The sequence below is a fragment of the Martes martes genome (assembly GCF_963455335.1).
Source record: "Martes martes genome assembly, chromosome: 9".
NCBI classification, from domain to species: Eukaryota; Metazoa; Chordata; class Mammalia; order Carnivora; family Mustelidae; genus Martes; species Martes martes.
Window position 1 is genome coordinate 23,345,381 of NC_137896.1, and position 13,911 is coordinate 23,359,291.

At 54.0% G+C, this 13,911-nt stretch overlaps 1 protein-coding gene across 3 annotated transcripts; it reads right to left on the bottom strand.

The window, feature by feature from the left end:
- Window positions 1-9,010, bottom strand: TP53INP2 (tumor protein p53 inducible nuclear protein 2). Of its 3 annotated transcripts, none has more exons than XM_080812827.1 (4): window positions 8,947-9,010; window positions 4,524-4,699; window positions 3,845-4,013; window positions 1-3,315 (listed from the first exon to the last, which is right to left on the bottom strand). In XM_080812827.1, exons 2-4 carry the CDS (start codon window positions 4,645-4,647, stop codon window positions 3,060-3,062), a joined length of 549 nt encoding a protein of 182 aa, XP_080668953.1. In that variant the 5' UTR covers window positions 4,648-4,699; window positions 8,947-9,010; the 3' UTR covers window positions 1-3,059. The 3 variants fall into 3 exon arrangements, with proteins under 3 accessions (XP_080668953.1, XP_080668951.1, XP_080668952.1); XM_080812825.1 differs by having other exon boundaries at window positions 3,845-4,133; XM_080812826.1 differs by lacking the exon at window positions 8,947-9,010 and adding an exon at window positions 8,688-8,756 and having other exon boundaries at window positions 3,845-4,133.
- Window positions 9,011-13,911: the final 4,901 nt, after the last annotated feature.

Genomic DNA, 13,911 nt, shown 5'->3' on the forward strand with positions numbered 1-13,911 from the left:
TAGAGGAATAACATTAAAACCTAACAATCAAAATCCTGTTATACACATACACAGGCATGCCACATGACTGGATTGAGGTGGTTATGTCCTTGAGTCTGTCAACATGTCACAACATGGTCAACCACAGTCTTCTCATTTCAGTGAGTCTCAACACAAAACACCTAAGAGGGATACACTCAGCTTGTTGGTTCCATGTGGAACTAGGTGTCAGGGCAAGAGGGAAGATACAAGGGGCTCCGGTGTGTCTGCATTCAGTCCCCTCACATAAAGCCACATGGATCTGAGAAGACATCCAAGAGCTCTAGTGGGGTCCTTGTTGCACCTAAGACATTATAGGTCAGAACAAATTGATCAGGGTTCCAGGTGGGGGTTAGGGAGCAGGCATACCCCAAAACAGCAGCAAACTGCATTCATACACACTTGGTACCCTGTTGGGGCCAAACTGGCAAAAGCTGGAAAGTGACAGCCAGCTTGAAGGGAGCACACAGACATATTGGGGAATTACTGTAAGTCGCCCTTTGACGTCTTGGGTCTCACTCTAGAAACAGGGGTCCCTCTGACATACTCAGTTTTGGCAAAGTGCTGGTAGTATTGACATCAATTAATACAAACTACTCCACAGTCTCTGAAAATATCAGTCAAGACAGACTCTCTCACCCCCTCCTGTCTAAAGTTGCATAGGACTTTGTGAATTCAGGTTCCCTCATGTATTCAAGTTCTGTGGTTTAAAAAAAAGAAAATCCTGAAGCATGCTCAAGGTGAAAGGCACATACACAGTCAATACAGTATGACGAGGTCTGATGCTTCAGGAGTCAGACTAGCAGGAGACTGAGTAGATTGGTTCTTAGAAATCTATACACTCAAATGCTACAGAATCTATAGGAAAGTACAAAAACACATGAGCCTTACAACCAGCCAGGTGGTGAGATTGCAGGGTTCTAGAACTACAGGTGCCTCCAGAAATACATGTAAGGGAGGGGCCTTTTGAAATCTGAACCAAATGCCCTATAACTCACTCTTCTCCCCTCCCAGAAGGATCATGGGGACTGCCCAGGACTGAGCCTATGCCCCAGCTGGCAGCAGAGGAGTAGGCAGGAAGAGTGGGAGGGAGGTTCAGCTCTCCGAAGTGCTGAAGACCCTAACTGGCTGTGAAGTGACCACGGGGTAGCTGGAAGAATAAAACCAACCAGGCTGTAACTGCAGGAGAACCTTGGCCAGAGGAGCAAGGTTATCAACTACTGGGGCACTAGTGGCCTGGTGCAGGGACTTTGATCTGCCTTTACTGTAGATTTGGTTTACTCCCTTGAATAGGAGACCCCAACAGGAACTTCCTCCGTCCCCATCCCAGCAACCATGGGGCTACCCGGCTCCTTTATCCATATACCCAACCTGAGGCTTGGGGCTATAGGATCAGGGAGGGCAACTACCTTAACCCTCATGGGATCGCAGTTTTCCAACCAAGCCTCAGCTTGGCGGTGAGGCCAAGTAACCTGGAACTGGAGTGAGGGGGAAGACCGATGTTAGTATGTAACAGGAAATCTTAAAAGTTTCAAGAGAGAAAGAGCACACACTAGAAGAGGACAGTTAGAGGAAAAGGGAAGCAACTCGGGGTATCCCAAGAAGCTGTTGCTGGTGTCTGAGCCCAAAATTCACTCCCACCACAAGAAGGGCAACACTGTCTGCCTGTGTCCCCTCTTGTCTCACCCAGGAATTCAGGTTCCCTCCTCCAGCTACTTACTGGAGGAGAGGGCAAGGGGAACCATAGGGCACCCATTTCTCCCCATCAGACTAGAAAGGAAGAGCCCTGGGGGAGGAAATGAGAGGCTCCCCAGAGGCCCCAACCCTGGACAGGAACTATTTGGGAGTTGGGCCAGTGGGGCTCCTGGCTTCCTACCCAGGAGTGTTTTTATTAGTCATCCTAGGTAGAGTGTGAAATACAAGGCCAGAGGCAACATGAAGGCTGAGCTGTTAGTCTTGGGATGGCTTCACCCCACAGCTTGTCCTCCCCAGTATTGTTCTGCTTTCTTACTCTGGGGTGTGCACTTTCCCTGCCTAGAAGCCCTCTGGCATGCATCTCTCCTAAACTAGTTCTAGCACCTTGGGCATGTGAACAGATGGTCAGGATGGCAGGGCCTTGCCCAACCTCTACTCCTGGGGTGACATGTTGAAGGTAGGGCAACAAGGTACTAAGCCCTTCAGACTCAGGGGAGTGCAGCGGGGTGGATTTCTGGAAGAGATTTGGGAAGTGGGATTCTAGGCAAGGGAAGTGGGGGCAGACTTCAGGCTCAAACCCAAGAGGAGGGCTTGGCCTCTCAGAGCAAGCACAGTGCCAGTTCCCATGGTGCAGTGCCCTGCTCCCTACAGCTTCTTAACCTGTATGTCCTGTCTACATTTCCAGTAGGCTGCCTCTTTCCCTCAGTTCCCTCCACCTTCTCCCTCTAACTCACACCTCACAGTCCTGTTCCACATACTTTACCTTTCCAGGCCTAAAAAACTCCAAGGGGAGAGGGAAGGAGGAGACTAAAGGCAGAACCCTTTGGTCTCAGCATCCACTCCCCCATCCATTTGGGAAGGAATTACTGGGAATGAATAAGGGAGCAGGAGTGAGCATAGTGCCAAACATGAGATAGGGTGAGGCTTGTAAAGTGGGGCTTGAAGGCGGGTTAAAGAGCTAGATGTGGGAGAAGAGGCTAGCGGAAGAAGGAGTGGGCCAGAGGACCGGAGGGCAAGGATGAAGGGGAATGTCAAGGCAGAGATGGGGGCAGGGACCAGAGAAGGAAGGAAAGATGGAGTGTCAAGGGGGAAGGAAATGGAGGATTAGATGCCAGGTATGGGGTCGTAGGGTGAAGGACAGGAGGGGGTTCAGAGGCGGATCAGAGGTGGGAAAATCGAGGTGGGGGGAGAGGGGCTAGCACCCCACCTCACTTGAGGAGGAGGGAGGTTGTAGTGTCCAACCCAGGTGGGCTGCAGGCGCTCCTCGAGCAACACACTGGCTGCGGCAGAGGGGCCCGACAGGGGTCGGGAGTCGGCGAGGGGTCTGTGGCTCGGCCGGAGGACCCTCAGTAGTTGAACTGGCGCTGGCACGGCTGGTAGACAAAGCTGCCCTGGTGCTTGGGCCGGCGCGAACGGCTCTCGCGGGCGCGGTTCTGCCGCTGCACCACCTTGGCGCTCAGCGCGTGGCGCTCGGCCCGCTGCCGGGCCCGCTGCAGCCGCCGCGCCTGGCCCGCCTTCTCCAGCAGCGCAGCCCGCGCCGGCAGAGGGGCGGCGGCGGCGTGGTGCAGGGCCCGGGCCTCGCGACGGGCGGGCGCCAACTCCCTGCGGGGACAGAGCAGGGCTCGGTCAGGGCCGGACACTCCGCCCACCCAGTCCCCGCACCCTAGCCCTGGCGCAATGCTGTCTCTGCTCTTAGGGCGCCCAGTGCCCTTCCTGTGGGCTTGTGGCCCCGCCCTTCTTCCGAGCCAACCTGGAGATGCCTCCTTAGTTCTAACCCCCGTGACAGGTAAACCGAACTCCAGGGAAGGCTCGGCCCCCACTTCCAATTCGGTTCTAACCTTCCGTGCCGGCCTCTGAAAGCCCCACCCCTTTGGCGCTCCGCCTAGCCCCTCGGCCAAACCCGCCCCAAGCCTCCGAGCTCGGTCTCTCCCAGGCTCCGCCCGGGCCACGAAGCCAGGCCTCGCCCCCTCTTAAGGCTCCGCCCCTTTACCCTCAGGCCCGCCCCGAGCCTTGTCCTCGCCCCCGGCCACGAAGACACGCCTCTAAAGGCTCCGCCCCTTCCGTATGGGGAGGGCTCCTGGGCTTGCTCCCCAGTCTCTAGGTCTGCAGGCCACGTCCCCGGCCAGCTCACCCTTCGCTAAGGTCGCCGTCAGGCAGGGCAGCGTCGGGGTGCGGGGAAGGGGGCCCAGGCTCCAGCACTATGGTGCTGCCGGTGACGTAAACGGACATGCTGGGGTGCTCGATGAGGAGATCCTCCAGGGGGCTGCTCTGGAGGCGGGCGGGCCCGAGTCCGGGCCCCTCTGCAGTAAAACAGGCGGGAGGGGTAACAAACCAGCTCTCGTCCATCAAGGAGGGCGCGGGCGGGGGGCGGCCTGCGGGGGCAGCGGCGGCCCCGGGGCTGGGTGGAGCCGCGTAGCTGTCTACGGGGCGCGGGAGGGGGAGCCATGCGGAGGAGGGGGCGCAGCGGGGAGGGACACACACACACCGGACACAGTGGGGCGGGGAGAGAAAGGGCATCGTTAGTCAGACCCGCAGCCCCGCCCGTCGCGCCCACGGGGCACCCACGGGCCAGGAGTCTCGACCAGCTGCCCTAGGACACGTGAGGTGTGGGCCCCAACGCTGCGCTGCCAGGAGACCGCCCGGGCTTGGCATGGGATGGGGCCCTGTTCCCCTGTCTTCAGTGTCACTGTCTAGACCCCATTTGCCCAGTAGGCCGGGGGAACTCCCCAGTCCCTTAGCAGCTCCCCTCCCCTCCGCAGCTCGGCCGCCTGCCACAGGCCCAGGAATCAGAGTCCTGACCCAGGCCTCACCCGGCAGGTCAATGATGAGCCAGCCGTCCACTTCATCTTCCTCGGAGACGAAGGCTCGGGGGCATTCGGGGTCCTCGGGGGGAGGGGGAGTACTGAAGAAGAGGCTGGTGAGGCGCTGGAACATGGCCTAGGATGAAACGGCCTCAGGTGGGGGCGTCCTCCGGCAGTGTAGAAACCTGGGAGGTGCACAGAAGCAGTCAAGAGCCCCCACTGACTTTAGTCGACTACCCCCGACTCCCAGCTCTGCTCGGGATCCCACCCAGTGCAAGGGATTTGTGGGGAAGCTCTGCGGTGTGTGCATGTTCTGGTAAGTCCGTCTGCTTTCAGGCTTTTTCTGTTTTCTGTGTGATCTTAGCAAATTATTTAACTTCTCTGTGCTTTAGTTTTCTCATCTGTCAAATGTCAATGCTAAAATACCTTCCTCTGGGCCCTTACAGGAATTCCATGAGCTAATAATAGTATCCTCCTCTGGGCTCTAATAATAAGAATTAAATGAACCAAACACAAAGTTCTTCCAGCCATACTCAGGCACAGAGTAAGCATTCAGTAAACTAATCTACTAGTTATTATTAAAATTATTGCCCCCTCTAGGGACATGGAAGGAGTGATATATATGACCAGATTCTATCAGGAAAGGTCTCCAGAGGGCTGGACATCCAGGCTGGACCTCAAAGTTCTCTAAGCAAGGAAGAAACTGTCCAGTACTGCAATTACTTATTATCATTGTCACTATAGCTAACATTCATGTGCTAGGTATTGTACTAAGCACTTTACCTGTATCACCACAGGTATTTCTCATAACAACTCCAGGAAGTGGGTCTAATTCTTACCCCTTTTTTACAGGTAAAGAAACTGAGGCTCCAGGAGGTAAGGTAACTTGCACAAAGTCTCACAGCTAATAAGACACAGAGGCTGGATTTAAACCCATGCAGTCAGATTCCAGAGGCAGCACCCATAACCACTATACTCCATTGCCTTTGCTGGATTAGACATTAGCCTAGATTAGGCATTTTTAATTTGGAGGCCAAAGTATTTTTCTGGGAAGAAGTTTCTCTTTTTTCTTTTTCTTAAGATTTAATTTATTTATTTGACAGAAGAGACACAGCGAGAGAGGGAACACAAGCAGGGGGAGTGGGAGTGGGAGAAGGAGAAGCAGGCTTCCCGCTGAACAGGGAGCCCCATGTGGGGCTTGATCCCAGGACCCTGAGACCACAATTTGGGCTGAAGGCAGACACTTAACTACCGAGCCACCCAGGCTCCCCTGGGAAGAAGTTTTCATCCTGATTTCCTAACATCACTCCTTGACCCCAAAGATTAAGAGCACCTACTTGAGCCTGTGTGGCCTGAAGAGTGTTAGCTGGCAGAAATCCCACAGAACTGCTACCATGTGATTCCACAGCTCTCATTGTGTCTGTCTGACAAGGTTCTAAGATCCTATTCCCTTGGGCCCTCCCCCTTCTCACCCTCTATACCTAAGCTCCTGCTCAAGGGCAGCATTCCTGGCTAGGAGGAAGATCAGGTTGCTGGCCCCAGAGAAACAGCAGGTCAGTGGGAGGTGATGATGAAGGGAGGGCCTATCAGACCTCAGGAGCCCTTAAGGATGAGCACTGAGGATTGGACCAGGACCCAGCTCCTCAAATCAGTCCTTCCCTGGATGAAAATGAGGAAGGAGACCCCTGCTCCAGGAATGGAGACACCAAGGAAGCGGCTAGAGATCTGCCCTTCTCCCCACTTCAGTCTACCTTAGGACTAGGCCTGACTGGGAGTCCCCTGGATGTCCCAAAACTTGAGCCTCCACATCTGTCCCCTGAAGACGGGCAACCATTTTGCCACTGAGACACTTGTCACCATCTTCTAGGGATGATTCCACACTTCCTGTAGAACTCCCTGGGGGCATGTCCACCCTTCCATTCCCTGGAGGCATCCTACACTTATTGCTAATCCTCCTGAGGTGTTTTGTTTTTTTTTTTTAAGATTTTTTTTACTTATTTGTGATAGAGAGAGCACAAGCAGCGGCAGGGAGAGGGAGAAGCAGGCTCCCCACTGAGCAAGGATCGGATATAGGACTTGATGCCAGGACCCTGGGATCATGACCTGAGTCAAAGGCAGATGTTTAACTGACTGAGCCACCCAGGTGTCCCCCACCCGAGGTATTCTTATGCTTGTTGCTACCTCTCCCATTCCTTGGGTATGTTTTCACACTTCCCACCAGAATCATCCAACCTCTATAAACAGAGTATTTTCCACATTTGCAGACCTACACTGGGCTCCAGAAGGAAGTGTTCCCTGGGTGCTGGCTTCTCTGGTGGGTGGGTGGGAGACCTACAGAGATTATAAAAGGTTGGGCACCCCCAACTAGTGTCTGCCCAGCACAAGCCACATATCCCCACCCATCTGTTAGCCACAGAGAATTAGTGACTCAGTTACCAGAAATCCCGAAAGTTCCGCCCCTCCTGAAGGAAGGGAAGATTGGAGCCTTGATGAGGCACACCCTCCTTGCAACGACCTACCACTTCAGTGAGAAGATGAAAGGGAAGTTGAGAGCTGTTGCAGGCCCATCATAATCACCTGGCCCATTTTACAACCTGAGAATCCAAGGAAATAAGTCTATCCAAAGACATAGAGGTAGGTGGTGGCCAGGCAGGTGGAGCCCCGGGGCATGAAACATCCAGTCCAGAGAATACACAGTCAGGAAAGCCTCAGCAAACAAGCCCCAAAATGTAATGATGCAAGAGAGATTAGGGAGGTCAGAGAGGAGTCAGAACTTAATCAAGTCACTGCTAACCTCAGAACCCCTCTGTCCAGCTGTAAAAAGGCTTGGAGTTCCTGACACCAAGATTCACCAGGCATTTGCCAGAGCAGCCACTGTGCAGCAGAACCTGCTGTGGGTCTCCTCTGATTACACCCAGATCGAGGTAAAAGCGGCCCGGTAGGGGGAAGCTCCCTGCCTGAAGTCACACAGCAATTAAGTGACAGAGCCAAGAGTGACAGCAGCACCAGCCAGCCAGTGCCCGCCCCCTCTCATGACCACAGTGGGGGGAGCCTCCCGGATTTTCTTTCCCATCTTTGCCAGCTTCCTGATTCTCACATTCCCAGCCCTGCTCCAGGGAGAACCATTCCCTTTAATAACTACAGCAGCTGTGCCCAGAATAGCACTTGAGCTCCAAGCCGTCTCTACCCCACCCCATCTTTTAGCTGGGATGAGACTCTTGGCCCAGGCTCTGGGGCCCATCCACTTGGAAAGCTAGAAGCTCTCCTTCTCCTACTTTTTTCTCCTGCCCCTCTCTGTCAGCAGAGAGAGGGGCAGCATAAGCCTCATCATCACCAGCACTAGGCCAGGTCATGTCCTTCTTAGCTGACAATGCTGGGGGTTGGGAAGGTAAGAAAGGGCCAAACAGAGGGAACCTTCACCCTCCATCCCACCCCTACATCAGCCCTGGAGACACCCTGATGCAGCCAATGACTCACCTTTCTGTGGTCAAAACAGCTGGGAGGCAGCAATTTTATTGGGCTCTGGGACTCCAAGGTACAGAGTGAGGGTCAAGGCCACAAAAGGGGACCCTATCTCCAGAGACCTCCTGGAAAAAGATCCAGGAATGAGGGGACCTAAGAGCCCCATCGAATTCGGATGGTACTGAGCCTAAGGTAGAGGCAATGCCCAGTGTTCGGAGGATGACTAACTTGTTACTTGTACTGAGTTCCAACCAGGCATGTGCCGTGGCGGATATATTTGTCATTCACTCAGTAGGCATGACTCTAATTGGCTTCAGGACCTCCGGTAATCAACTTCCCCTCTCTGGGCCTCAGTTTCTCCTTCCATGAAAAGGAGTTTAAGACCCCTTGTTTGGGGGCTGGGAGTGACATCAGCTAAAGCTTGGCACAGAACAGGGATGAGGAAGATGTTAGGGTTGTCCTCGGGGGTGCAGAGCTTGGAGCTGGAGAGAGGGTATTCCGCCATCTGGCGCCGCCCCAACGACCTAGAGGGGAGTTCTGAGCTGCCCCCGAACTCTTGAGGACCGCCCCCCCTCCCCCACAGCCTAGACCCAGCAGCGCCGCGCAAAGGCAAGGAGAAAGTCCGGGATCGGAGGCCTGCCCCCAACACCTGGGTTAGCCTAGGAAACTGCAGAGGCCCCTCCGGTCCTGCTGCCTTTCTGCGTCCCTCACCCGTGGGCCCAGCCCCGACCCAGCGCCTACTGGGTCAGGGGAGGACAAGCGACCCGAGCCGGGGGGCGGTGCGGCCTTGGTGACGTCTCAATGTCATATGCAAATAGGGAGACGTCACGGTCTACCGGCCTGCGGCAGCCAACCGGGAGACGAGAATGCAGCCCGGCGGCCGCGGGCGGAAACAAAGACCCGGGAGCAGGGACCGCGGGGCGTGTCTCGGGACGCAGGACCCCCTTGGCCCAAGCCGGTGGGGACTCACCTGGGGGAGGGGGCGGTGCGGCGGGCGGGGTGGCTCTGAGGTAGTTGTACGGCGGAGAGTCCCGGCGTCGGCGCCGATCACAGGCCGGGCTTCATCGCGGGGGCTGGACTGGGAGGCGGCGGGGCTCCGTCTCGGAAGCTCGCAGCTGCTGCGCTCGCCCGCGGGGCTTTGAGACTGTGCGGCCGCTGCTGGGCTCACCGCACAAATTGGAACGTTCAAACAGCTGATTGTGACATCACAAAGGGGCCCGCCCGCCTCGCGTCACCAGCCGGCGGTGCGGTGGCCAATCCCAGGCTGCGGATACCCCCTCCCCACCCCCTCCACGATTCGCTGGATAGTGGCTCCTGCTCGCGAGCCCGACTCCGAGCCTCGGGGGGCCTCCCGGAGAGGCCACTGCTAGGAGCTTCGACTCCCTGCCGCAGGGCGACCCACGGACCTCTTATTGAGGAGAGCCCCCACTCCCTACGAGATCCCCATCTTTCTCATTCCCTCCGTACCCACTGTCCCCCGTATCCTTTCACCGGCATCCTCTATCCTTGTCCCCCAGTCCGTACCCTTTTGTCAACTCCACACCAACGTCCGTGCACCTCCATGCTCCCCACCAACCTCCTCCCTCCTCTCCCTCCCTCTTGTTTCTGTTTTTCCTCAGCCGGACAGGCTTGAGAGGTGGAGGACATCCCCTTCCCTGGTTCCGGGGGAGCACCCGGGAGTGTAGAGGAGTTGTCGAGGCTGACGGGCAATTTTGCCGAGTGGGACTCGGAGAGAAATTGCCCTGGGCTGAATAGCTCATCTAGAGAGCGTTCAAACTTTATTTAATCCACATTGCTACCAGGGATGGACAGAAGAATGACAAGGCAAGGTTTATTTGTCCCGATTTACACACCGGCTCGCACATCTCACTGTCACTTTGAGGATTCATTTTCAATAATGCATCCAGCAAACATTGTACCCACCATTGCCCGCTGCCAGACGGCTGCCTGACGTTTACTAAACACTGAGCGCCAGGCACCCTGCTCTAGCACTTTGTGTTTTCATCTCCACAACAACAACAGAGGTGAGTATTATCCCCATTTTCCAGTTGAGGACACAGACTCAGAGAGCCTAACTGACTCCTTACAGGTTGCAAAGCTATAATAAATAGCAGAATCAGGGTCTGAACCCATAGTTCCTGGCCCCAACCTCTTCACTCTCTACATGCATCTAACCCCCAGAGTGCTTCCTCCTCTCTAGGGAAACTAAGGCCCAGTCCTGACTGCCCCCAAACTTGCTGTGTGGCCTCAAGCAAAGGCATATTACCTCTGTGGGCCTCAGTTTCCTTTTCTGTCAGATATCCACACATATCCAAGCTTCTAGAGACTCAAACTCTCAACCCTCAGAATTCTGCCAATCCGGTATTTGAGACCCCACCTCTCCCAAAGCCCTGGGAAATAACCTGAAGAGAGACCACAAATACACTCCCTCCAGATCTCCAAGAGGAGAGGTTCTGGGTCCTCTTTCAGTACAGCAGCAGGGGTGGGGGTGCCCATCCGGCCCAGCAGGAGGCAGGGAGTAAGCTAGGCGGGACCTTCATGCTCTAGTGATAAATTCCTGTCCCAGCCTAGTCTGAAGTTCCAGAGGGACTCCTTAGCCTTAGCAACTAGGAGGAGGAGCCAGGAGATAATACCCAGAGGCTTCTGGGGTGGGGGAGGGGAGGAGAGAGCAGTGTTTTGGCCTTTGGAGTGATGTCCCCAAAGTGTCCTCCTCCTGTGCAACCCTGAGCCTTGGCTTTTTACCCCTACTTCCTGCTTGCTTCATATCCTCTCTTGACCTCCTCGCTGACTTAAACCAAATAATCCCTAACACGCCTCTCCCATCATACCGTTTGCCTGTTCTAAAAACTTCTGTGGCTCCCTAAGGATCACGCTCCTACACAGGATTTGTAGCCTTTCAGGGGCCAGCCCCGCCCTCTTCTGCTTCCTCCAGACTTCTCCTACCTGCAGCGCAGTGCTGGCGTGTCCCTCGTTGTCTCTTCAGCACTCTCCCACAGCCTGGAATGCCCTCTTAGGTCTTTCTGAATTCATGTATTTTCTGTCTTCAGGACTCTACTCACCCCTTCTTCCTCTAGGCAGTCTTTCCCACCCATATGTCCAGAGCTACTTTGATGGACAATAATTTATTTGTTTGATAAATAAGCAGTGGTGATGACTAACTGTGTGTGTGTGTGTGTGTGTATGTGTCTGTGTGTGTGCATGTGCACGTGTGTGCATATGTTTCTTCTCAAACAGATGGTTGGCAACCCAGGGGCGTAATCTCTGTCCATATACTACCCCTGCCCCACCTGGACCCTCTCCCCTGCTATAGCAAGCTTTCTGCTGGGCATAGGATTTGAGTTCCCCAAGCATATATTCTGATAGCCTAAGTGAACTGGATTCTGCTCCCAGCCTTAGCTGAACCCCATGTGCAGGCTATTAGGGCAGATCCCAGTCTTCCTTTTCTCTGTGGAGTTAGAGGGACCTGGGGAAGTAGGGGGCTTTAGCCCAGTGGAGTCCTCTCCTGGAACCCCAGGACCCATCATGCTCCACTGCAAGTTTATTATCAGGGCTGGTGGACACCCAGATCTTAATTCATCCAAACTCTTTATCTGATAGTGGAGAAACTGAGGTATAGAGAGGTCAAGGCATCTGCTTAAAATCATACAACAGCAGAGTCATCTACTGACCCTGGTGGGGGTGGGGGAGCTTAGTATTCTGGGATCCTGGTCTGGGCCTGAGAGCTGTGAAAAGAGGCAGTAGGCGCCATTCTAGGGGTAATCCTGGAGTCTCATTTCCAATTAGAGAGTGCCACTACTGGACAGACATGGAAGTCTGCACATACACATGAAGGCATCCGCGTACGAATATACACACATGTGCACACGAGCTCGCTCCCATGGAGTTAACAGATGCCCGCGCCTATCCAATCCCTGCTCAGATAGAAGCACCTGCCCGACTTCATGGGCTCCAGGACTGGAGGTCAAGAGGCCAACCTATTCCTGTCTGGGCCTGAGGCTTGCCCTCACCAAACCCTGGGGCCTCCCCAATGGCTTGGGGCCCCCCACTTCAAAAGCCAGAGATGAGTCAGCCTGGGTGTGTCCTTCACGAGACCTTGCGTGTACTTGAAGGTATGAGTCTTCTGGAGAACCACCTCACCTCTGGTCTCTCCCCATTTCCCCTCTCAGGTAGAGGGCAAGGCTGAGGCAAAGACCAGTGGGTAGTTTGGAATCTGAGTCAAAACCCAGAGCCCTGGGGCGCCTGCGTGGCTCAGTGGGTTAAAGCCTCTGCCTTTGGCTCAGGTCATGATCTCAGGATCCTGGGATCGAGCCCCACATTGGGCTCTCTGCTCAGCGGGGAGCCTGCTTCCCCTCTGTCTCTGCCTGCTGCTCTGCCTACTTGTGATCTCTCTCTCTGTGTCAAATAAATAAATAAAATCTTAAAAAAAAAAAAACACCAGAGCCCTGATCACTCTAGAAACAGAGCCTTCCCCCTGTCCCCCACTAGCCCCAGAACTACAGTTAAATGAAAATATTAATTATGATACTATAGGGATTTCTATGTGCCAGGTACTATTCAAAGTCCTTACCCCTGTTGATAATTAACTTAATCCTCACAACAACCCTCTCATGTAGATGATAATATTCTTTCCGTTTTACTGGTGAAGAAATGGAGACAGACGGGGGGAAAAATTTTAATTGGTAAAGCCAGCTAGGGTAGACATAATCCCCAATTCCCCGCCAACAAACTGGCCTGTATCTTAACCAGGGGCCATACCCCCAGAATTTCTATTCAGAGAGATTTATTATTCAACTCAGAGGTGTTTAAATTGAGGGTGGTGTGTGTGTGTGTGTGTGTGTGTGTGTGTGTGTGTGTGTGTGTGAACACCATGAAAAAACCTTGGCCGGATTATGAGTAAATTCGAATTTCAATCCTGGGTCTATGCTGGGCTCGCTGCCTGGCGCCCCGGGTGAGTCAGTTTTCCCATCTGCAAAGTGACTGGCTCCATGCTTCCTAAACGTTGCCTCCAGTCCCTTCTTTCAGGCAGCCATTTGTGTGTGTCTGTCCTCCCTGGAGGAGGGGATAATCAGGACAGGATTCATTTCAGGAACAGGAGGCAGGTGAGAGGAAGTGAAGTCCACCTGCCCAAAGTGTGAGGATGGGGTGACTTTGGGGTCCCTTGGGTGTGTTTGAGTGTGGAAAAATACCCAAGTAAGCTGCTCGGGTACGAATGCCCTACATGCATTCCCACATTTAGAACTTTTGAGGGAAATGGTTGCATCCCTCCAACTTTGAGGATGGGAAGGAGAAAGTAGACAGTGGGGTTCTCTCCTGCTGAGGCAGCCTCTCTTCTAGAAGCAGATGGGCCCCCTGCAGCTCAGACCACTGCCCTTTTCTGCTCCCAACTCTTCCTTGGCTCCCTATGATCTGGACCAAGCCATGCTCTCATGGTACCCGGTACCCAGTAAACATTCAGTAAGTACTAACTGGAGGGGTGAGTACAGCTGCCCTTACCAGCTCATTTAGCCTTCTCTGTCAACACACACACACACACACACACACACACACACACACACACCCTATGCAAATGACCTACTCTGAATCACCACTAGCTTTCCTGCTTCTAGGATTTTGTTCTTGCAGTTTCCTTGGCCTAGGGACCCCTCCTTCTCCCCCAACTGAATCTCCTTGGGTCAAGACCCTCTCTATTCTTCAGGATTAACGTAATTAACAGCTTATATTTATTGAGCATTTACTGTATGCCTGTAACTCTCCAAGAGGGACACTGTTGTTATCCCCATTTTCCAAGTGAGGAAGTTGAGGCTCAGACTCCTGAGGCCCAAGATCATGTTTCTTTTTTTTTTTTTTAAGATTTTATTTATTTATTTGACAGGCAAAGATCGCAAGTAGGCAGAGAAGCAGGCAGAGAGAGAGGAGGAAGCAGGCTCCCCGCTGA